Source organism: Miniopterus schreibersii (assembly GCF_964146895.1).
Source record: "Miniopterus schreibersii genome assembly, chromosome: 5".
NCBI classification, from domain to species: domain Eukaryota; kingdom Metazoa; phylum Chordata; class Mammalia; order Chiroptera; family Miniopteridae; genus Miniopterus; species Miniopterus schreibersii.
The window spans coordinates 88,910,318-88,934,886 of record NC_138106.1 but is presented as its reverse complement, the minus strand read 5'-3'; the positions used below and the strand labels follow the sequence as shown (position 1 = coordinate 88,934,886).

Sequence of the window (24,569 nt, the reverse complement as noted above, 5' to 3'; positions counted from 1 at the left end):
TTCAGGCAGAGAAGCGACCGGTTCACATAAAAAGTTTCTCCTCTTTCCCGAAAGCCGCTGGGCACCGGCGGGGCCTCCGGCTGAAAGGGCGGGCTGCCGGGGGCGCAGGGGCCGGGGGACCGGCCGGGTGCGGGGCCGCAGGGGCCGGGGGGCCAGCCGGGGGCGGGGCCGCGGGCAGCGAGTCCCCGGGGGCGAGACCCCGGGGGCGGCTCGCGGCGCCACGCGACCGACCTCGAACCTCGGCTTCACTCGGTGCCCCTCCCGGGGCGAAACCGCGAGCCCGGCGCGCGGGCTTGGCCCCCACGCTCCCCTCCCGCAGGGTCGCGGGGGCGCCCGGTCGGGGGGCGTCCTCGCCGCGCGGTGGCGGCGCCGGCTCGCGGCCCGCGGCGGCCAGGGGCGGGGCGCAGCGCGGCGGGGGAGGGGCGGCGGGCCGTTACCTCTCCGCGGGCTGCGGCCGCGCCAGCCGCGCCGCCAGCAGCAGGCCGAGCACGGCCAGGGCGCCCGCGCCGCTCATGGCCGGTGGAGACGCCGCGGGCCCGCCCGCCCTGCGCGCTCGGAGACGCAGCGGCGCGCACACGCGCGCACACGCACGCGCACACGCACACGCACACGCACACGCGCGGCGCGGGCAGCCCCGGGGTCCGGTGTGCGCGGCTGGCGGGCCGGGCGCGTCTGAAGGCGGTGGCGGCGCGGCCGGGCTGGAAGCCGCGGTCCCCGGGGAGCTGCGGCGGCCGCAGGCGCTCTCAATGTCGCGTTTGTTCCCGGGCGGGAGGGCGGCCCCAGGCCCGCGCCGCCTCCTCCCGGCGGGCGGGCGGCTCCCCCGGCGCCTGGGACCCGCGGCCCCGCGCCGCCCGCCCGCCCGCCTGCGGGGCGGTTTAAAGGGACCCCCGCCACCTTCGCCCCGCCGCCCTCGGGCGCCCGAGCGGGACCTGGCTCCGGGATCCACAGACAACCGCGGGGTGGGGTGGGTGGGTCACGGTTTGCTTTGGGGAATGTTTTTCCCTAGTTGCTTTTAAAAAAATACTAGCGCTTGCTGGAAAACCTGAGGTTCCTTCTTCATTTCTGCCTCCTTCAGCCGGCCACACCTAATGCGAGGGAAGGGAGACCAGGAGAGGCCTCTGTCAACTTTCCACTCGAGCTCTTACTCTCTCACTTGAATATCTACCCATCTGGAGACTCCGCTGCTTTCCTGGCGTAGGAGAGAAGTGCTTTCCAACAACTAGGGATTGAATAATAAAGGAAAACAAGAAGAGATGGGTTTCTTGAGATTTCCAACAACCATACCGCCGCAAGAGGGACAGAGCTGAATTTAGACGCTCTATTTGGGTTGTTCACGTTTCTAAGCAAAACAATTAAGCATTAGGTTAGAACTTATCAAGACTCCATTTCCAATAACGAGTTAGAATATTAAGAACAAACACTCCTGGCAAGGAAATAAGTCAAAACTAGCTGCAGGGAATAATTTAACTTCTAATAGCAGGGAAATCCAGCAGCCAACAGTAGGAACCAGAATTTCATTGCAGAGTTTACATTATTTTACTATTTTGAAACAGAGAACGAAAAAAAACAGCAAGAACCACAACTTTTGAATTTTTTTCTGAAGGCACCACACCCTGTATGACATTTTAAAAACAGGGGATTACAGAATTTGGCAAACTACTTTATATCCTGAAATATACTCCCTCAACCCAATAAAAATTGCTTTTAAACAGCAAAGAGCAAAATAAATGCTTATTTATTCTGCACACATTTCAAGAGTATCCAATAACATAAATGCTTTAGATGGTATTTTATTTAAAAGTCATATTTTAAATGATGAAGTGAAAATATTGCTCAATTCACATTCTGGTAATGATCTGAAGTTGTCATAACCAGAAGATACTTCATTCTTAAGAGTAAGCTAAGTTTTCAAGATTTAAAATTAAAAGACAAAGTATTAAACATGCCTAAATGGATAGAAAACTATTCAAGCGTACATATGCAACAGTTGTTTTTTTTTAAGATTTAAAAAAAATTATTTTAGAGACAGGAAGGAAGAGAGGGGAAAGAGAGAGAGAAACATCAATCACCTACTTCCTGCACCCACCCTGACTGGGGATCAAACCCAAAACCTGGGTATGTGCCCTGACTTGGAATACAGCCCGCCACCTTTTGGTGTACACAGGCCAGGGCTCAGCAGTATTTCTTTATTAATGGACTGATGACTGAATATATATCCTCATTGAAGAGTTAGGGTTCCAACACTGATGTTCTGTTGTTGTTGAGACACAGAAAGGCACTGATACCACCATGTGATATTAAAGGTTTACTAAAACCCATATTGTTTCGTCTTAGAAACACACGTTTGACTTGGAACTATAGTTCCGAACAAAACTATAAACCTTAAATGTTCTGAGAAGCTTAATGTGTTAAAACTGAGACAGACCCAAGTGGACTCTAAAAGTGTACTTATGGTCCACTTCTGTGGGGCCAGGTTCTGGACTTTAGCCAAGCAGAATTCTGGGCAGGGAGCCACAGAACTTCAGGCAGTAGGTAGGGAAGGGGTGATGCAGAGAGGACAGAATCCTGGGGGTGGATTCTCCAAAGAGGAGCAGAGTGGGAGGTGGAAGGTCCTTGTGATCCAAAGAGTGCATGACCCAGTCTTTCCACGGAACTAGGTTGCACAGAAAATCAAAGTCGTGGGAATATGAAAATATTCCCCAGTGAACTGACCCCTTATAAAATTGTACTTCACTCAGACCTACCTTGCTGCATATTATTAGCATCTAGCTAGGCCCAAAATGTCAACATCTTTGTTGGTTAGTGTCTGGTAAACTCATCAACCTTGTAAACATCTAAAAAGGCAATGTAGATACAGTGCACATTCAAGCTATAGTGCAGCACTGATCTTGCAAAATACCCATAACTTCATGAGATGGGTTCAATGATAGTGAAAGAAACGGGGAATGATGGGCACTTTTGACAAATGAAAATCTGGATGAGTTACTCCAGTGGACAACTGAAGTAAAGAAACTAAAGAAGGCTGCTGACCAAAAGTTCTTTTAAAGAATGATTTTTTTACACCAACAAATTAAAAAGCTGGTGAGAAAAATGAAGAGGCCCTGCAATATTTTTTTCAAAAGTAATCTTCTGCATTGCAGTGCTGTTAAAGTTAAAAGTGAAGGGAAGGATTTTTGTATTTTGTTGGAATGCATTTTTGTTCGGAGAATTATGCTTAAAAATCCATGTGTAATTCATTCTTTGTTCATTATGAGAATTGGCACTTAGTTGCAAATATAAACAATATTTTGTTAAATACAAAATAAATTTAATTTTTAAATTTCCAGTTTCATTTTTGAAGATAAAATTCTAAACAGTATCCACCATGAAAATTTGAAGCCTGTTTCAGTACACTTAAGTGACCTTTTCCCATACAATTCATCTCAGATATGGACAACCTCCAATTATCTTGAAAGGTGCCTGAGCAACCATCCAGGGCAGCCATCAGGTTGAAGGGAAAGGGCGAGCGAGAAGACACTAGGGGGCTGGGCCCCTCCCTTAGCTCCCTCTCGCTGTTCTAGAGGCATGAGCCATATCTGGAACTCAGGTGTGGACTGTGCCTCCTTGCATGTGGCAGTTCTCCAGCTGCAGCACGGGCCTTTGATTTATAAGTGGTACAAATGTATGACAGGAGTGCAAAGTATCTGGAAAACAATTACTGTAATGTGGAAATTCTTTTATGCAGCCCTCGTTAGTGACAACAAAATGTTTATGACATTTCCATCGCATCTGTAGTTCTGCAGAACTATCAGACTGGGATTTCCCCACGCCCTCTTATCTAGGAAAACATAATACTGCAGAGTGATGATGTTGATGATATCTCAGTGATGGAACTGCTTTTTCTGAATTCAACTTTTTATTTATTTTTTAAATAATTTTTAATTTTATTTATTTTAATTTTTTTCTTTTTTTGATTTTTTTTTTTTAGAGAGAGAGGAAAGGAGAGGGATAGATAGAGAGAAACGTCATCGATCAGCTGCCTCCTGCAGTCCCCCTACTGGGGACGAGCCCGAAACCCAAGCACTTGGCCTGATAAAATCAAACTGAGACCTCCTGTTTCTTAGGTCAATGCTGAACCAGTGAGCCATACTGTAATTTATTTTTCAATTACAGTTGGCATACAATATTATATCAGTTTCAGGTATATAACCCACTGATTAGATGTTATATAACTTATTAAGTGATCACCCCAATAACTCTGGTACCCATCTGACAGCATACATAGCTATTACAGTGTTATTGACTCTATTTCCCATGCTCTGCCTTACATCCTCATGACTATTCTTTAACTACCAATTTGTATTTCTTAATGCCTTTGTCTCTTTCACCCAGTGCTCCAGTCCCCCTTTCCTCTGGCAACCACCAGTTCTTTCTCGGTGTCTATGAGTCTGTTTCAACTTTGCTTGTTCATTTATATTGTTCTTTGGATTCCACATATCAGTGAAATCATATGGCATTTGTCTTTCTCTGACTTATTTCACTTAGCTTAATACCCTCTAGGTCTATCCATGTGCTGTTGCAAATTGTAAGACTTTGTTCTTTTTTATGGCTGAGTAATATTCCATTGTGTAAATGTACCACAGCTTTTTTATCCACTCATCTATTGATGGGCACTTGGGCTGCTTCCAGATCTTGAGTACTGTAAATAACGCTGCGATGAACATAGGGGTGCATATATTCTTTCGAATTAGTGTTTCAGGTTTCTTCGGATAAACCCCCAGAAGTGGAATTACTAGGTCATAAGGCAGATTCATTTTTAATTTTTTGAGGAACTGTATTCAGCCTTTTGGATACTATCCACATTTAGGAACACCCCATAATCTTTGAATTCTTGTACACAGATCCATTAGTAGATACCCTTGTGAAGAAGAATATTTAGAATTAACAGTTCAATATTTTTTGATGTTTGTAAACATACAAGAGGAAGTAGACCTCCCTCAATTTCTCCCAAGAAAAAAACACTGGAGGGGAATTGTACTGGCTAGGCTTCTTAGACAAACAACCGAGTCCTCTCAGGCTAGTTCAAGCAGTAAAAGAGACACATTTAAAAATAGAAGGCAGTTCACATTACCATTGAGAGAATTAAAGAAACTGTTTCAAGGCTAATTTTTCCGGAATAATGGCCAAAGTTTCACTTTAGAAATGGCACAGTGGGAAATCTGTTGCCGTTGCTGCCTCCAAGACTAAGCACTAAATGCGGGTATTCCAACGTACTGCAACTGTGGCTGCTATGAGCCCATCAGATGCATTTCTGACCTGGGCAACTCGCCCTGCAACACTTCTACACCAAAAGCCAGACAGCTCTGTGGCCACCTGCAGAACAAAAGCTCAAAACAGACCCTCCTTCCTTGTGCTGATCACTTGAATCAAAGTCTCTTGCAAGTGCGTATGATTAGGAATGTCTGTGTCACCTGGCTGCATCTCTGATGCACGAGAGGCTAGGAATTCAACACTTTGTGGGGGATAATTTAACTGTAGAAATGCCCCTAAATATTAAAAGTCTACTGAGAACAAACGGGCAGGCACAGTATGATTAATGCCCATAACAGATTCACAAAGTTCAATTAGCCTGTCTCCTTACATCCGTCCGCGTGCTGAGAACAGCCCCAGATGGGTGTTTATGCATAAAGGTAACAGGGTAACGTAATGTACATTAAATGCACTCACCTGGACAAAGGATTCAGCAGCTTTTTGCTGATTTGGAATGAAAATTTGTCCAGTGAAGGTACTCCCTAACGAGTCATCATCGTCACCTCTCACTGCTCCTGAGCACTTACTGCACACCAGGAACTGTGACAGGCTTGTAATGCAGAGGACTACGCCAAGTGTCGCGCCAAGGAATCTGCGAACTAAAGTGGCCACTCAGGGCCAGGGAGGTTCACTCTAGATTCGGGGACAGTCTGAAGAAGACTGTGGAGCCGAAGGCGATGAGACATTTACTTTATTCAGCTAACGGCCAGGCTGAAGTACAGAGAAACAAACCGTCTTCTCGGTGGCAGCCAGCCGGGCATACACGGGGGACACTACACCCCTGGGGACAAGCCCGCCCAGGGGGAACAATCCGCAAACCCACCCCCCAGGGCAATGAACAGCAAACCTGCTCCTCTGAAGGCCTGAGCCAGTCTTATAGGAACCAGGACAATGGTGGCTCTCAGCCAGTACGGGTCAGACATTAGTCAGCTAACAGGGCATCTGTTATGACTGTGCTCTATCAGGCTTACATAACTGTGGCCTTCTGCCCTGAGAAGGTAGCGAGAAAGCCTAAGTGTTTTCACTTTCCCTGCAGTGCTTTACAGCAATATGTCATTTCATTCTCTCAAAACCCTGTGAGGTAAGAACAATTATCACCCTTTAACAGGCGAAGATTCTGAGATTTACAGAGGTTAATTACTAATCCAAAATCTGCTATATATAAATAAAATGCTGGGATTGGAACCCAGACTAACTGGAAAGCTCAAGCTCCTATTTAACACTGCACGCCACTCCATTGGAGCCTCTTGTGGCACCCGTGAATACTCAGTGCACATGGAGATGGCAATTGCAGTGGATGGACACCTGCTTTTTGTCCATCTGAGATCACTGATTCCATTCATCGGTCCTCCAGCACCCAGATGGGTCATGTGAACAAGGGCTGTTCAGAGAGCTCTCCCAGGACTTTTCTACTGGAGATAATACTGGGGAAATGTTTCTTCTGTGTAGCTCTAGTCAAGATGGCAGAGTAGGTAAACACGGGGCTCACCTCCTCCCATGACCAAAATTGCAACAATTGAGTTATAGAACAACCACCCTTATGAACCATCTAAAGACTAGCTGAACACAAGCCCTATAACTAAGGCTATAAAGAAGAAGCCATGTCCAGACTGATAGGAGTGGTGGAGACATGCAATGGGCTAGTCCACACCCACATGTGGCTGTTGAGAAACAGGAGGGATATCTCGGCTGCAGAGGTCGCCCTGAAGAGCGAGGGGTCCCATCCCAACACTGGGCTCACCAGCCCAGGGTTTCAGTGCCAGGAAGAGAAGTCCCCATAACTTCTGGCCGTGAAAACCAGCAGGGATTGTGGCTGAGTGAGACAGAGGCTGCTGGAGTCGCAGGCAGTTCCTCCTAAAGGGCTGGATCATGTCTTTACTCGGACTTACTAGCACTGAGCTCCAGCACTGAGCCAGCAGCTTGAAAAGTGCCAGGGTCCTACAGGGAAGAACTATTGCTGAGTAATTTCCCCAAATTCAGGTTCCTGTACCTTATACACTGGCAAGCCAAACACTGAGACACTTGGAGATATAAAAAGGTTAATTGATTTAGCGAAAGTGAGAGGATGGGAAAGCAAGGTCTCTCAAATCCATCTTTCTCAAAAAGCAAAATTAGGGAGTTTTTATGTGGCTTGGGAGTGAGGGGAGTTTCAGAAAACTGAGAGGAAAGTCTGTGTCTCTTCAATCGCAGATAACTTTTTGGGCAACCAGACTTCTGAGTGTCAGCAGCTACTTGGGACTCTCTTAAAGGCATTTATTCCTTCTGCAAAACAAACTCATAAATTCTCCCGCAACCCTGGAGTTATCTGTTTCTGCTTGGCAAAGAAATAGTACATCAGCAACACAAAATTCTTTTGTGAGAGGGCAGGCGCTGGGTTGAAGAACCAGGATTCTGCAAAAGATCTCATCATTGTATGTCAGTGATATTCTCTTTAAAGCAGAAACTAGAAATCTTCTGTCTGTCACCATTGTTTAAGCTCCCATTGTTCTGTGCTTAACTAGCTATATTTTTTCTATTATCTCAAGTAAAGTGTACTTTTAAACTCTTCTCCTGGAACTTGCTATCCAGGCACACCTTTGGAATAAGGAGGACCTAACATGCTTTCTTAGTCTTTGACTATCAGCTATGTGACAACTAAAGCAATAGAAACATTTTGTTAAAGCCTATACCTATGTTACTGGGGTGAGGGCTGGAGAACCTGTTCTCTCCAAGGCTAAACTTTGTTGAACCCTCCCCCAACCCAGCCTGCAGGCTCAAGCAAGCTCCAAGTCTGAGGTTCCATCAACATGGCTAACAACACTCGGCCAGCCCTGGTGGTTCCCTGAGACCTAGCCCCACTCAGCTTGTGAACCCGCACAAGCTGCTTTCAGAGGCCCTTCCACAAAAATGGCCTGTCTTGGCTCATGATGCAGAGTTTCATAAAACCTTTCAAAGGTTCACAAAGTCCAAACAAGCAGCATCTGGCCTCAGCATGCCCTGTACCTTTTGCTAAGTAGTCCCAAGCACAGCACTAGTGACAGCCAGCCTCAGGTCACAGCTTAGCCTCTTCCAGTGACCTCAAAGGCCAGCACAGGTGGCACCAATCTGCAGATCACTTTGTGCCACCTGTGCTGGCCTTTGTAGAAGCTGGAGCTTCCAGGCCAGACACAGGCAGCAATAAACCTTCATCTCGATCAGAGCCCTGTCCAAGAAGCCTCAGGACCAACACACATAATGGCCAGATCACACCACACCAGAGCAAAATTCAATTAGCTCCATAAATGACACACTAAAGGGTAGATACGGCAGGCTCCAGAGCCCTGCTAAAGCAAATCCCACTCTGTGAGTTCAACCTCTAAAAAACAGCTTGTCCATTGTAATCCTGGTCAGTCCTCACAACCAAGTAAGCCTGAGGGTCAATCTCACCCTGACATGTCAACAGCAATCAAGCCTCAAATAAAAGAAAAAGGTGCGTGCGCACACACACACACAAATGGGATGCTCCTTGAGCACTCAGCTCAGGTGACTAAGGAGTCTGTGCCACTAGACCATAAAGGATAATTATTACATAAGGCCATTCTGCCAACACTGGGAGGCATAGCAAATCTACCTAATACATAGAAAGACAAAAAACAACAACAAGGAGGCTGCCAAAATGAAGAGACAAAGAACATGTCCAAATAGAATAGGACAAAACTGCAGAATAAGAACTAAAATAAATGGAGGAAAGTAATCTACTAGATTCAGAGTTCAACACACTGGTCATAAGGATACTAAATAAACTTAGGGGAAGAGTAGCTACACTGAGTGAAAACTTTAATGAAGAGATAAGAAACATAAAAATGCAGTTAGAAAACATAAAAAAGAATCAGTCAGAAATGAAGGCTACCGTAACTGAAATGACGCCCAGCTGGCGTGGCTCAGTGGTTGAGCATCGACCTAGGATCCAAGAGATCCCAGTTTGATTCCCCGTCAGGGCACATGCCTTGGTTGTGGCTCAATCCCCAGCAGGGGGCATGCAGGAGGCAGCCCATCAATGACTCTCATCATTGATGTTTCTATCTCTTTCCCTCTTTCTATGAAATCAATAATTCATTTTTAAAAAATAACTGAAATGAAGAATAATTAAAGAGCATCAACAATAGTTAAGATGAAGCATAGGATCAAGTCAGCAATTTTAAATACAAAGTAGCAGATAACACACAATCAGAACAGCAATAAGCAAAAAGAATTTTTAAAAATGAGGATAGTTTAAGGGGCCTGTGGGACAACATCAAGCATAAAAATATTCACATCACAGGGATAGCAGAAGGAGAGGAGTGAGAGTAAAGAATTGAGAACTTATTTGAAGAAACAATGATTGAAAACTTTTCTAACCTTAGGAAGAAAATAGACATGCAAGTCCAAAAAGCACAGACAGTCCCAAACAATATGAACCCAATGAGGCCCACACCAAGACATATCATTATTAAAATGGCAAAGGTTAAAGACAAGAGAGACTCTCACAAACAGCAAGAGGAAAGCAGTTACCTACCTACAAGGGAGCTTCTATTAGACACTCTCAGCTAATTCTCAACGGACACTTTGCAGGCCACAAGGAACTGGCACAAAATATCAAAGTGATAAAAACCAAGGACATACAACCAAGACAACTCAACCCAGCAAGGCTATCATTCAAAATTGGAGGACAGCCCTAGGTGCTGTGGCTCAGTTGGTTGAGTGTCATCCCGTGCACAGCAAGGTCACTGATTCCATTCCTGGTCAGGGCATATGTCCAGGTTGTGGGCTTGATCCCCTGTCTGGGTGTGTTCAGGAGGCAGTAGATTGATATTTCTCTCTCTCTTCCTCTCCCTTCCTCTCTCTCTAAAATATCAATGAAAAGATATTTTTTAAAAATTAAAAATAAATAAAATTTTAGGACAGATAAAGAGCTTCCTAGAAAAATAAAGGCTAAAGGAGTTAATCACCACCAAACCAGTATTACAAGAAAAATTATAGAGACTACATTAAGAAGTAGAGCACTAGCCAGTTTGGCTCAGTGGTTAGAGCATCAGCCCCCAGACTGAAGGGTCTCAGGTTTCATTCTGGTGAAGGGCACGTACTTCAACTGCAGGCTCGATCCCCAGCCTGGTCAGGGCAAGAGCAAGAGGCAACCAATCATGTGTCTCTCTCACATTGATTTTTTTTTTTCTCTCTCTCTCTCTCTCCCACTCTCTCTGAAAAGCAATGGAAAAAATATCCTCCGGTGAGGGTTAAAAAAGAAGTAGAAAAAGGATAAAAAATATGAATAGTAAAATGTCAATAACTACATACCTACTGCTAATCACTTTAAATGTAAATGAATTAAATGTCCCAATCAAAAGACACAGGGTGGCTGAATAGATGAGAAAACAATACCCATATAAATGCTGTCTACAAGAGACCACTTCAGATTGCAAGACATACACAGACTGAAAGAAGAGGAATGGAAAAGATGTTTCATGCAAATGGAAATGAACAAACAAAAAAGCTAGAGTAGCAATACTTACACCAGATAAAATATTCTTTAAGACAAAGACTATAACAAGTGACAAAGAAGGACATTTTATAATATAAAGGGATCAACCCAACAAGAGGTTATAACCCTTGTAAATATTTATGCACCCAATATAAAAGCACCTAAATATATAAAGCAAATATTGATGTATTACAAACAGTAATACAGTTATAGTGGGGGACTTTAACACCCCATTGACATCAACAAACAGATCATCCAGACAAAAAGTCAACTAGTAAACATCAACCTTAAATTACATATTAGATCAGATGAATTTATTTGATATTTTGGGAGCATTTCACCCCAAAGCAGCAGAATATGCATTCTTTTCAAGTGCTCATGGAACATTTTCTAGGATAGACCACGTTAGGTCACAAAACAAGTCTCAATAAATTTAAGAAGATTAAAATCATATCAAGTGTCTTCTCTGATCACAAGAGGAAGAAACTAAAAATCAATTACAAGAAGAAAACTGAAAAACACAAACATATGGAGGCTAAATAACATTCCAGTAAACAGTAAATGGGTTAACAATTAGATCAAAGAAGAAATCAAAATGAAACAAATGAAGAAATGAAACAAAATTGAGACAAATGAAAATGAATACATGACAACCCAAAATCTATGGGACACAGCAAAAGCAGTTTAAGAGGGAAATTCATAGCCATTCAGGCCTACCTCAGCATACAAGAAAAAACTAAACAATCTAACCTTACACCTAAAGGAATTTATAAAAGAACAACCACCAAAGCCCAAAGTAAGTGAAGGAAAGAAATAATAAATATTGGAGTGGAAGTAAATGAAAGATAGTCTTAAAATTTAATACAAAACATTAATGAAACCAAGAACTGATTCTTTGAACAGAGAAACAAAATTAATAAACCTTTAACCAGACTCATCAAGAAAAAGAGAGGACCCAAATAAGTAAAATCAGAAATGAAAGAGAAGTAATGACAACAGACACAAAGAAATGCAAAGGATTATAAGAAAATACTACAAACAATTATATGCGAACAGATTGGACAACCTGAAAGAAATGGATAAATTTTTAAAAACATACAATCCTCCAAAACTAAATCAAGAAGAAACAGTAAATCTGAACAGACTGACTACAACCAATGAAATCAAAGCAGTAATCAAAGAAACTCCCAGCAAACAGAAATCCCAGGCCTGATGGCTTCACAGGTGAGTTTTTAAAGAAGAATCCTTCTCAAACTATTCCAAAAATTCAAAAGGAGGAAGGACTCCCAAACTCATTTTACAAGGCAAGTGTTATACTAATTCCAAAACCAGGGAATGACACTACAAAGAAAAATAGATAGGCCAGTATCCATGATGAACAGAGATGCAGAAATCCTCAACAAAATTTTAACAAGCCAAATTCAGCAATACATTAAAAAATCATACACCACAATCAAGTGGAATTAAGTCCTGGGATGTGAAGTTGGTGCAATATTTGCAAATCAATGTGATACACCATATAAACAAAATGAAGAATAAAAAAAATCACACGATCCTATCAATAGATACAGAAGAAGCATTTGACAAAATCCAGCATCCATTTATGATTAAAAGAAATAAATCTCAGCAAAGTGGGGATAGAGGGATCATACCTCAGCACAATAAAGGTCCTTTATGACAAACCTACAGCCAACATCATACTCAATGGTCAATAACTAAAACCATTTCCCTTAAAAACAGGAACAAGACAGGGGTGTCCTCTTTCACCCTCTTATTCAACATAGTACTGGAAGTCCTTGCCACACCCATCAGACAAGAAGAAGAAATAAAAGGCTCCGAATTGGAAAGGAGGAAGTAAAACTGTCATTATTTGCAGATGACATGGTACGATATAGAGAACCCTAAAGATTCTACCAAAAAACTACTAAAGCTGATAAATAAATTCCGTAAAGTAGCAGGATACAAAATTAATATTCAGGAAGCAGTTGCATTTGTATACACTAATGAGGAACTATAAGAAAGCAAAATTGAGAAGACAATCCCATTTACAATTGCATCAAAATACAATAAAACACCTACAAATCAGTTTAACTAAGGAGGTGAAAGACCTGTACTTGAAAAATTATAGGACACTGAAGAAAGAAATTGAAGACGATACAAATAAGGGGAAGCATATACCATGTTCATGGACAGGAAGAATTAACACTGTTAAAGTGTGCATCCTGCCCAAAGCAATCTATGTATTCCATGCAATCTCTATCAAAATACCCATGGCATTTTTCACAGAACTAGAACAAATAATCCTGAAATTTATATGGACCCACAAGAGACCCCAAATAGCCATGGCAATCTTGAGAAAGAAGAACAAAGTTGGAGGTATTATACTACCTGTTATCAAACTAAACTACACAGCTATAGCAATAAAACAGCATGGTACTGACATAAAAACAGACACATAAATCAATGGAACACAATACAGAGCAGAGAAATAAACCCACATCTATATGGTCAATGAACCTGTGACAAACGAGGCAAGAATACACAATGGGGTAAAGACAGTCTAAAAATTAGATACATGCAAAAACATGAAACTAGACCACTTTCTTAATCATATAAAGAATAAACTCAAAATGGACTAAAGACTTAAATGTCAGACTTAAAGCCATAAAACTCGTAGAAGAAAACATAGGCAGTAAACTCTGACATTGCTCTTAGTAATATTTTTTCTGATATATTTCCTTGGGTAAGGGAAACAAAAAACAAAATAAATAAACATATGAAACTACATCAAACTAAAATTTTTTGCACAGCAAAGGAAACCATCAACAAAACAAAAAGACAACTTACTGAATTGCAGAACATATTTGCCAGTGATACATCCAATAAAAAGTTAATATCCAAAATTTATAAGGAACTCATACAACTTAACACCAATAAAAAACAAACAATCCAATTAAAACTGGGTGGAGAAACTGAATATACATTTCTCCAAAGAGGACATACAGATGGTCAATACACATATGAAAAGGTGCTCAGTGTCACTAATCACCAGAGAAATGCAAAACAAAATTAAAATAATATCATCTCACACCTGTCAGAATGGCTACCATCAATAAGTCCACAAACAGCAAGTGTTGGTAAGGATTCGGAGAACAGGGAACCCTCATGCACTGTTGGTAGAATTGCAATTTGCTGCAGACACTGGTGGAAAACAGTACAGAGGTCCTCAAAAAATTAAAAATTGAACTACTCAAGACTCAGCAATTTTACTTCTGGTATTTATCTGAAGAACCCCAAAAAGGCATATGCATCCTTATGTTCGTTGCAGCATTATTTGCAATAGCCAAGATATAAAAGCAATCTAAGTGTCCATCGATGGACTATTGGATAATCAAGAGGTAGTACATAACAAGCAGTGGGATATTACTTGGCCATAAAAAAGAATGAAATCTTTTCAAAAAAAATATTTTTATTGATTTTTTTTTTTTTTTTTAAGAGAGAGGGGAAGGGAGAGGGAGAGAGAGAGAAATATGGATGTGAGAGCGAGACATCGATCAGCTATCTCCTGCACACCCTCTACTGGGGATCGAACCTGCAACCTGGGCATGTGCCCAACAACCTTTCAGTGCACAGGATGACGCTCAACCAACTGAACCACACCGGCCAGGAAGAGAGTGAAATCTTACCATTTGCAATAACATGGGTAGACCTAGAGGGTGTTACGCTAAGTGAAATAAGTCTGTCAGAGGAAGACAAATACCATATGATCACTTATGATTTCACTGGAATCTAAAGAACAAAATAAACTAAAAAAACAAAACAGAAATAGACTCATAGCAGAGAACAAGCTGATGGTTGCCAGAGTGGAGGGTTGGGGGACTGGGTGAAAAAGGTTAATGATTAAGAAGGACAAATTGGCAGTTACGAAATAGTCACGGGGGTGTAAAATACAGCATAGCAAATATAGTCAATAATATTGTAATAACTATGTGGGGGGCCAGGTGGGTACTTGAAATATCAGAGCTAACCATCTGTAAAGTATGTAAATGTCTAGCCTTTATGCTGTAGACTTGAAACTCATATAAAAAATATTGAATGTCAATTGTTACTGGAGAAGAAAAAAAGGAAACAAACAAACTAAAAAAATGTAAATGCTGAACTCATAGAAAGAGAACAGATTGCTGGTTGCCAGAGACGGAAATGGGGTGTGTGTGGAGGGGGTGGGGAATGGAGAAATAGGTGAATGTGGTCAAAAGTACAAGCTCCCAGTTATAAGATGAAAAGTTCTGGGGATGTAATATCCAGCATGGTTACTATAGTTAACTATACTTTATTGTGTACTTGAAAGTTGCTAAGAGAGTAGATTTTAAGTTATCTCAAGAAAAAATGTGTAGCTATATTAGCTAAACTTATTTGGTAATCATTTCCCATTATATATATTTCCCATTATCTACATATGTGTGTGTGTGTGTGTGTGTATGGCATCCCCGCAAATGTATACACACACACTGAATAATTGTAAAGGCAGTGTTTATTAAATACATTTCATTTTCAAAATTGAGCTATCAGCTGTTAAAGTGTGTATACATTTTTGTGACACCCTGTAGGTATCAAATCATTTGTTGTATATCTTGTTTGTTGATGTTGTATATCTTAAACCTATACAATGTTAGATATCAATTATATCTCAATAAAACTGGAAAAAACAACAACAAAGAACAAGAACATTCTGAAATACCCAAAGCAGCAGTCAGCTGAACTCTGCTGAAGAACAGCCGAATCAGCAAGTGTCCAGGTGGGTGGTATTTCAGATGAAGATCTGATAGTTGGGCTTTTTTTCTTTTTATCTGTTAAACAAATACTAGAGAAACAGGAGAAACTTGCTTCTTGAATTTCAAACAGAGAAATGTGAGAACATTAGACAGGACCAGTAGCCGAGAAGGTGGTCAGAGACCCTCTTAGTCGTTGCTTCTTCTCGACAGTTTTGTGGCTGGATCCCCACAGATCCAAAATATTGGCTCCATTACGTTAATTAATTGGGAAACATAACTATGATTATTAATGTTGTTCTAAGAAACAGTAAATTTGTACACTTAGTATAATTTAGCTAATTATCTAGTGTTGCCCAATATGGCAACCAGTAGCCACATGCAACCATTTAAATTTAAATTAATTGTATATAATTAGACTAAAATAAAGTTTAACAATTCAGTTTCTCAGTTGTGCTCGTCACATTTCCAGTGCGCGGTAGCCACGGCTGTCAGCCAGGGTTGGTCCGGATGACTGGTCGGACTTTCAGCTAAACTGGCTGGTATACAGGATACTCCAACAGCTCTCACTTGCAATGGTTAAATACACAGTGTGTTTTACTTTTGCTAGTAATTAACTTGGCTTTTTGCTATAACTCCTCATTGCTGTGAGAATGCCCCACCTGCTTTCCCTCCTCCCTGATTCTCCCATCCTTTGTTTATTCTTCTGTAGTCTGGTGAGAAAATGTTATGATCCTTAACATCCTCAACAAGCTTAGCCCGCCCCTCCCACCCCTGGTGCTGCTTACTTTATGAATTGCATCTGTCTTGATTTTCTTGGTTGCAAGTAACAGAGAAAAACAACCCAAATGGCCTCAAGCAAAACCAAAATACGTTGGCTCATAACTGAAAAATCCGAAGATCTCTGTGGGCTCCCACGGTGTCACTGGAACCCAGCTACTGTCTGTCACCTCTGTTCTCGCAATGTTGTTGGCCCGGTTTGCAAATGCTGCTGTCCCTGTGGTGGTCACAAGATGTTTCCAGCAGCAGCAGGCCTCATTCAGATCTATCAGAAAGGAGTAATGATCTTTTCCTAGCAAGCCCAGCAAAAACCTCACTGAGTTTTATTGACTCTTTGGATCATGCGCCCAAACCAATCCCTGCGACCAAAAGAAAAGCCGCTTCTTCCTGATAGTCTAGGTTCCGTCCCATGCCTGTGCCTCCACCAAGGGAACCGTCAACCCCACCATCATTTAAATTTCTATTTTATTTTATTGATATGATGCGGGGAATGTTCATGACCTGAGAGGGACACCTGGTAACCCCCCCCCACCCCATGGAGATGTGCGTTTACCAGTAGGGAGGCTGGAGGCTGGGTGACAGAACAACAGGTGTCAGTTACCCAAATCCACCTCTTGACACCTCAGGCCACACAAGGGTGGTGGTAGTGAAGGAGACAGATGGGAGGGACAAACAGGGTCATGAGCATACAAACTAATTCTTCTCGCTTTATCCCCACTTGCCATGTGGGAACTCCAGCCCCTCAGCTTCCTCCCAAATTGTTCTGGGAGTCCTAGGGAATCTGGCGAGGAGTCTTATGTGTACGTGTGAAACACTTCTTTTGGGCAGCACTCAGGACCTGTAACCTTTTCCCTCTTCGATGTGACAACCCCCTGATGCCGTGTCTGCCAAGGCCAAGGTCCTCAAAGCACAGTGCCACTGCTGCAGTCTGCACTTCCTCCAGAGGCCGCAGGGACTGTGTGTGTTGCTGAAAGGACCAAACCCTTTAAAAAATAATGTATCTTTCCAACAACAGGGCTTCCACAAGTGAACAGTGCCCTTCACTCCCATTTCTGCCGTTCAGTCCCCTTTACCTGAGAGATGAGGGTCAGGTGATGTGTGCCCAGCCAACAGGTAAGCCAGGGGTTGGGGCTGGGGTGCGACTTAGTGGTTGTAAAACGAAGGGAAGGGAGCCATGGAGCCAAGGGAATTGCTTGCAGTGCCCCATTCAAGTCCCAGGGAAGTGGGGAGCAGGTAGGTGAGGAGCACCGAAGGGGGGAGATGGACTCGAGCTCGCGCTGACCACCGGAGTGTCCTAGAGCCGCTCTCCCAGAGCTGCTGCCGGGGCCGGTGCGGTGTTCTGAGAGGGGCTGTGCCCATTTGGCCATGGAGGTTGCATCCAAACAGCCCGTGAGTCATCACTTACTCTTTCCGGCAGTCCTCTTGCACTACGAGTCCCCGGGGCTGGGCTGGCCATCAGCCTGCATGGGAGGCCACTGCGAACCACGCCTTCCCTCCAGGGGTGGCTTATTCTGGCTCCCGGGCCAGGCCCAGGGCTCCCACGCTTCCTCCGTTAGAGCGCCTCTCTTCATGCGCCTCCCTGCCCGGAGAGCATGACTGCCCTGCCCGTCCCCCAGGCATTCCTTAAACAACGCAAAGTGGGCGTTATAAAGAATAACATCTACTGAGAGCTTACTATGCGCCGGGCAGAGTTCTAAGGGCTTTCTATTCACTATTACAGCTAGTCTACGAGTTATGAACTATTATTACCCATAGTTCATAGATGAGGTCATTGAGGCTGGATAATTGTCTGTATTGACTGGCTGTGTTTCCAGTGCCTAGCACAGTGTATAACTTACAGTGGTTATTCAGTCAGTATTTTTATATTGATGGATGTGCAGTGGATGTAGTGTGGGCCTCCTTGAGCTCTTGTTTAGGACCAAGACACCATTCTCGCAGCTACTGGGGTGTCTCGGCTGCTAAGGGCTCCCGCCAGCACCTAAGAATTTCCCACAGGACAGGGTTATAACCCCTCCCCAAGGACTGCACCCAGTGGCTGGTCTATGTGGGAGTTAACAGATCAGTCCCAACTTGGGAGTATTCTGAAGGCTCATCCCAGTTCCCACTGAGGTGGAATGAGTCAGGCTTCTGTTGCATCTGTATTATAGTTTAACCTCTCCCCCTGTGCAGTCCCGCTTTGCTCACTTCTTCCTGGGTGTTTTTACTGACTACACCCCTCAGTGAACCAGCTGCACACAAGTCTCCACTTCAGAGTTTGTTTCCAGGGAACTTGGCCCAGGGCATGTGGAATGTTATCCACTCAGCCTTGTGTCTCTCACCTCAACAGTCCTCTCTATAGGTTGGCTCTTTTTCCTGGAGCTTTTAAATTGATATGGCAACTGGTTGCTCCAAAATGTACTGTTACTGCTGAAGACTTTGCTTTTCATTGTAACCTTGAAAGTTCAGGAAGATCCCACTTCTCCCAGCTGCTCTCACGGAAGCCGGATCTCTACGTCCAGCCTTGATGTGCAGACGGCGTCTGGCCTGCATGCCCAGTGCAGAGCTCGCCCAGGCCACAGTGACAGCCCAAGACACAAAGACGCTCTTCCCTTCGACTTCTCTCAGGAGCTCCACCCCAGCCTTACAGCCCTTCCTCTGAACCTCCGCCCTGCCACCCTCTTGGTCAGTGACCAGCACTAATGTTCCTGCCGTGGACCCCAGCCATTAGTTCCGTCTCCTTCCTGCTAAGTGAATCCCCTGGAGCTCTCTAGCTCTTTCTTCCCATCTATGTACTTCTGAACCACAAAATGGGTCCACTTCCTGCCCTCGGCTCCTCTGTAAATCTGCCCGACTCCCCTCCCCTCTCCCTAGGAACTACCAAGCTCTGAGAAGATGGATTATGTTGGAACAGGGATGGAGGGTGGAGGTGGGAGGCGCAGCATCTGCTTATGGAGACCTGATTCAGACAACTTCTTGCTATATACAGCAAAGGAGTTAAGAAGGCAGAGAAGCCTAGCTTTTTTACTTACCCATCCATAAAATGGGGATACTCCAGTAAGTTAAGATAATTATATAAAGTAATGCATGTAAAGTACTTGGCATTGTGCCTAGCCTGGAGTGAATGCTCAAAAAATGGCATTTGTACCAGTTACTAGGTTCCCGTCTCCCAGTTCTAACTTCTGTGTTGTGCTTTGTGCTGCTGGCTCTGTCTGGGACTCTGCAGGACACATTTCTGCTTTACCATCTCCTCCAGATGGGCTCTGCCAACCAGGAAACCAGAGGGAGACTACAAGGCTGAGGGGGGGAGGAGAGCCTTGCTCCTTCCTGTGGGCTTGCATTTGCCTGATGCTGGCCTGTGGGCGGGGCTTCAGGGGCAGCTCCTTTGCAGTTTTCCCCTCACTTACAAGACCAGCCTTGTTGCACCCCACCCCACACCCAGAGACACCAGAACTGCCCTGGCGGGGTGGCTCAGTGGGTTGCAGTGTCATTCCATACACCAAAAGGCTATGGGTTCCATTCTCAGTCAGGGCACATACCTAGGTTGTAGGTTTGATCCCTGGCTGGGGTGTGTATGGGAGGCAACCCATCTATGTTTCTCTCTCTCTCTCCTTCCTCTCTCTCCAAAAATCAATAAGCATATCCTCAGGTGAGGATTGAACAAAAAGACACCAGCAGTAACCCGGGGGCACCCCATTCTCAGAGATCCCAGGCCCCTCGTCCAACTTCTTCTCCCCCACCTCTGGGGTGGGGAAGCTTGTTTCCCTGCAGTTGCTACAGCAGTAATTCCTCAGTGACCTCTTTTTACCTTTTTGTCCCCTAGTTAACGACTCTATAGCTAGTTAACAGTTATACAGATATAACTATGTATGTATGTATATGAAATTCTCACTGCTCAGGTAGCTAGTATGGTTTCTGTCTTGGATATAGCAGTTTTTCCATTTTATAAATGAGAAAACGGGTTCATGTGGTTAAGGAATTTCCCAAAGTCACAAAGTGGTTTTGGGCGACTTGAATCCGGTCTACTAATGCTAGAGATACATTGGCATCCTCTGCATGCATATAGACAGCTGAGGTCTGCCAGGTTGCTCCCACTCCAGCTCACTCTCACATTTTCACCCCTGCCTGGGACGACCGGCTGCAGGATGGGATGCTTTGACCTCTCCCTGGGGCCTGGGACTAGGGACAAAGCACAGCCACTGCCTGGCTAAAAGATGACGTTGAGTGCCTCTCTAAAATCCTTGAGTTAACACAATTACTTTAACCAACTTCTAAATTTTTTATTAAGTAAATAGGAATAAATAGTAAATCAGTTATAAAACTTTTAGATCTAGTGAATGTAAAAGGATCACAAAGGTATTTAACCTAGATGCGCAGAAACAATAGACAGGGCTTGCTTAAGGCAAAGATAAAACCTTTCACTAAAGAAGTTTAAGTCTGGGGGGGTGACTACCCACCATGACCTGCCCAGTTAGGACTTTATGATCATATCACCCTGTGAGCTTATTTTCCATAGAACCCCCTTTTTTTTGTCCACAGTTCCCCTATTTGGTCATAAATTACTTCAAAGGGTGTGTTGATGACCAACCTCTTGGTCGGATACTGTGGTCTCACAGAGCTGGGAAGGCTCATTCTTAGGAAGCCTCAGTATGGATGTTGTCTCGTTGAAAAGATGGACCACTGGCGATGAGACTGTGCTGTAACCATGGGAGGGGAGCCGAGGCCAGAATTTCCAAAAGGGAAGGGCAGGTAAACGAAGGCAGTCAGGCCTGTTGGGCCTTCACTGCGACAAGCACTTGGCGTCGTTTCTGTCCTGTGGGCCAGCACGATCGAGTTTTTCCTTGTCTCATTTTTCTGTATTTTGCATCTAGTGTAACATTCACATAAGACATGAAAAGAGGGTTAACAGTTATTTTATACATGGTCAGTAACTTTAAAGGGTTGGATTTATAGAAAAACAAAGAAGTATAATAGTTACTATGGCGAATATTATTAGCAGACAGGCATAAGCAATGGAAATGGATTCTGCGTTCAGCATCAATTTGTGGGCACACGGACCTTGCTGATGTCTCTGGACAGCTGTCTACCTCCGATGTCAGGGGCCTCTCATCCTAGAGGAGTCTTTGGTGTCCCTTGTAGGTGGAGGCAAGTGCCAGAGACAGGGGTCAATGTCCCTTCTCTATGCCTGATAAGGTGCCTCCTGATGAGATTGGAGAGTGTCTTTTATTTGATGTTCTTTCCAATAAACAAAATCTCCAGGCAGCAGTGGTGGCCTTTAAAGTCTTTGTCTCCTGGGAGCTTGAGGTGAATGGAAGTGGTCACCTACTTGGCATTTTCTTGAAGTGACTTTATCAAATCTTGGCAGTCGTGTCTCCTCTCAACAATGTCAGCTCCTAAATTCCTTTGTCTAATTTAAGTCCAGCCTCAATGCACGGCAATGCATGAAGGAATGCAAAAATGGGGTTCACCAGGGAGCTGGAAGAAGCAAGCAGCCATCTTGGGTTCCCATAGCCTCAATTATTTGTTTAATTTACAACTATTTTTTACCCACACAATATATCCTAGAAGTTTTTCACCACTAATTTCAATGCTTTCCATGCAAAATAGACATCTTTTGGGGTGCTCCAGGAGTCCTTCTGAGTCACTGCAGTTATTCCTACCTTTATGAGATTTTAACCTTTAAAACCTCAATTTGTAATAAAATTTAAGCAATTTTAGCTTGGAAAATTTATGGACACATTTTATAACCTCTAGAGACATATTTCACAGACGTCAAAGTCAATTATTAACATGAACTTATTTTTGCAAAACCCTGGTAAAATATAAATATTATATTTAATATCAATATCTCAAAAGACATGTCTTTTCTACTTAAACTAACAAACTTAAACAAGCTTTTGTTTACAAAGGATTAACCTCAGACTGTGTGAACTTGAAAAGCATAAGAGCTAGCTTCTATATTTTTGTTAATTTTAATAATACCATCTGAGGTAGAAGATTATCTCACATTTATGACACACAGAGACAGACATGAGCAGAGAACAGCTAGACCAGAATTTGGTTTGGAGATATTTACAATTTGTATCTTCCCTGGCAAGCGCAGTTCCAAATGCCCTCCCCCTTTTAAATGAGGACAGGCATTTTTAACACCTCAAAGCATTGGGTCATCACCTAAACTACATCATAGGTTGATCCATTTATATAAATCCTCTTTTTGAAGCTTCAAGAGACCAATTAAATCTGCTTTCTATTCACGCTGCCTAATTTTATAGCTGGCTTTTTCTAATTTTGCACACAAGATGATTAATTTAGAAGTATGAAAGAAGCCTCACCATGGCCATGTGAGCACTGATGGGAGACGGAGTGACTGGGTCTTGTCGCCTGGGAGGCATGACTTCCCGCGTTCATTTTGAGACCTGTGGAGTCTGAGCAAACTTCTAGGAACACCAGCCTTTACTGCGTGTCTCCAGATAAGCCAGGGGTGTTGGACCTCCCTACAAAACTGCTTCACACCTAGACGAGGTGTTTTTTCAGGCAAACCCACAAAGACTCTTAGTCACTTAGGCACCAAGGTGCCAGTGCCATTCACTGTGGGGCCCAAGGCCAGGGCTTCGACCTGAGATGATGGCGGTAGAGGCAGCCAGTGGAGCTGCCACCCTGTGAGTGGGGCTCCAGCAGCCCTAATACTGGTGGGGCCCAGTGAAGTTGCCAGCCCTATTTCTTGGGGCACCCGACTGTTTGCTACCCTCTGAAAGGGTGCCTGGGCACTCCCCAAGGGATCCCCGCCCCACCCGGCAGGATGTTGAGACAACCAGTGTGAGCCCTGACAGGCTTCAGAAGTTTAGCTCTGTGCATTCAGTACTTGGCCACCTTGTCCCTGACAGCTCTCCCCCTCAGCCACATTGCACATGTCCACCCCGCAGGAGCAAAAGCAGCTCCCACTCTGCAGGATATTGGATATTCCTGGACTCCACTAGTGGGGTTTTTTGGTCCCTCCTGGAGGCTCCTCTGGCCAGCCAGTCTCCTCTGCCCAGTGCTCATGGCTTCTCGTAACCAATGGCCCTTGCAGTTACTGCCCACTTGGTCTCTAGGCTCTGGAGTATCCAGGTGACTTTTCCAACATGGCTTGAACTAGCACGTTGAGCAAAGATCTCAAGGAAGGAGAACTGTGTTGAAGCTCAACCACCAGGAGGTTTTGCAAACCTTGTTTCAGTGGAACCCCACCTTGGCATAACTAGCAGAGAATTTTGTTTTGCTTAGCTTGTTTTTGTTTTGTTTCTCTGTTTTGTTTTGTTTCTTTGCTTTGTTTTGTTTTATCTTTGCTTCTACTATCAAGATTTTCTTGATATTCCTGCTTAATGACTGGGACTTTATCATTATACCTAATAAGTTTATTGATTTTCTCTATAGTTTCCCCCAAATCTCTTATTGGACTCCCTCTCTCTCTCTCTTCTCTATCCATTGGCATAACTTTTTCTTTTCTTCTTTTTTCTTCTTCTTTTTCTTTTTTCTTTTGTTTTTCTCCCTTCTGTCTTCCAGTCTTTTTGTTCAATTGTTAGTTTCTCTTATTCTCTTTATTGTATTTTTATTTTCTCATTTTCAACTATTATCCTATTCCTATTCTCTCCCTTAATTGTTTGCTGGCCCTTCTTTCAGAATCTTCTCTGCCTCTATTATCTCCCAGCAGCTTCTCTATTTTTTACATTTTAGTTTATTATTATTTTCTAAATTTTAGTCACTATTAACAATAATATACTTCTCTCTCTCTAAGCTTTACTTTTCTTTCTCTTTTTTAAGCTGTTTTTTTTTTTTTTTCTCTAGAACTTGTGTACTCCCTTTACTCTCCCAGTTCTATTTTCACTTGGGTTGTTTTCATTGTGACTGTCAAGATATTTTGTAAGGTATCTTTGTTTCTTGGAAGTTTAGTTGGGTATTGTCCTGCCTTGCCAGCACCCATACAACAGCATACACGACGAGGTTGGGGCTGAGACATACATTTAGCCAACCCGAGAGGAGAGTCCTCTCAAGGACTGGTCAACAACACTTTAGACCCAACCACAACAGGAGAACCCAAAGAACCCACAAAAGGGACACCCACAAAATGGACACACCTATAGCAAAGAGCTCAGAAGTATAAGGAAAACACACCTCCGGGCTCCACTGGTCTCACAATACAAAATCCCTCCCCACAAGACTGGGAGACAGCAAATATACCTAATATATAGATACAAACACTAAGGCCTACCAAAATGGGAAAACAAAGAAACAACTGCCAAATT

The 24,569-nt window shown here is 43.5% G+C and overlaps 1 protein-coding gene across 1 annotated transcript in view; it reads right to left on the bottom strand.

Moving 5' to 3' along the window:
- PCOLCE2 (procollagen C-endopeptidase enhancer 2) overlaps positions 1 to 711 on the bottom strand; it is a 64,496-nt gene extending 63,785 nt beyond the window's left edge. Inside the window, exon 1 of the mRNA XM_081137960.1 lies at positions 438 to 711. Coding sequence (XP_080994086.1) covers positions 438 to 514 — 77 coding nt within the window. The 5' untranslated portion in view covers positions 515 to 711. The remainder of the gene's footprint in view (positions 1 to 437) is intronic.
- Between the last annotated feature and the right edge of the window lie 23,858 nt (positions 712 to 24,569).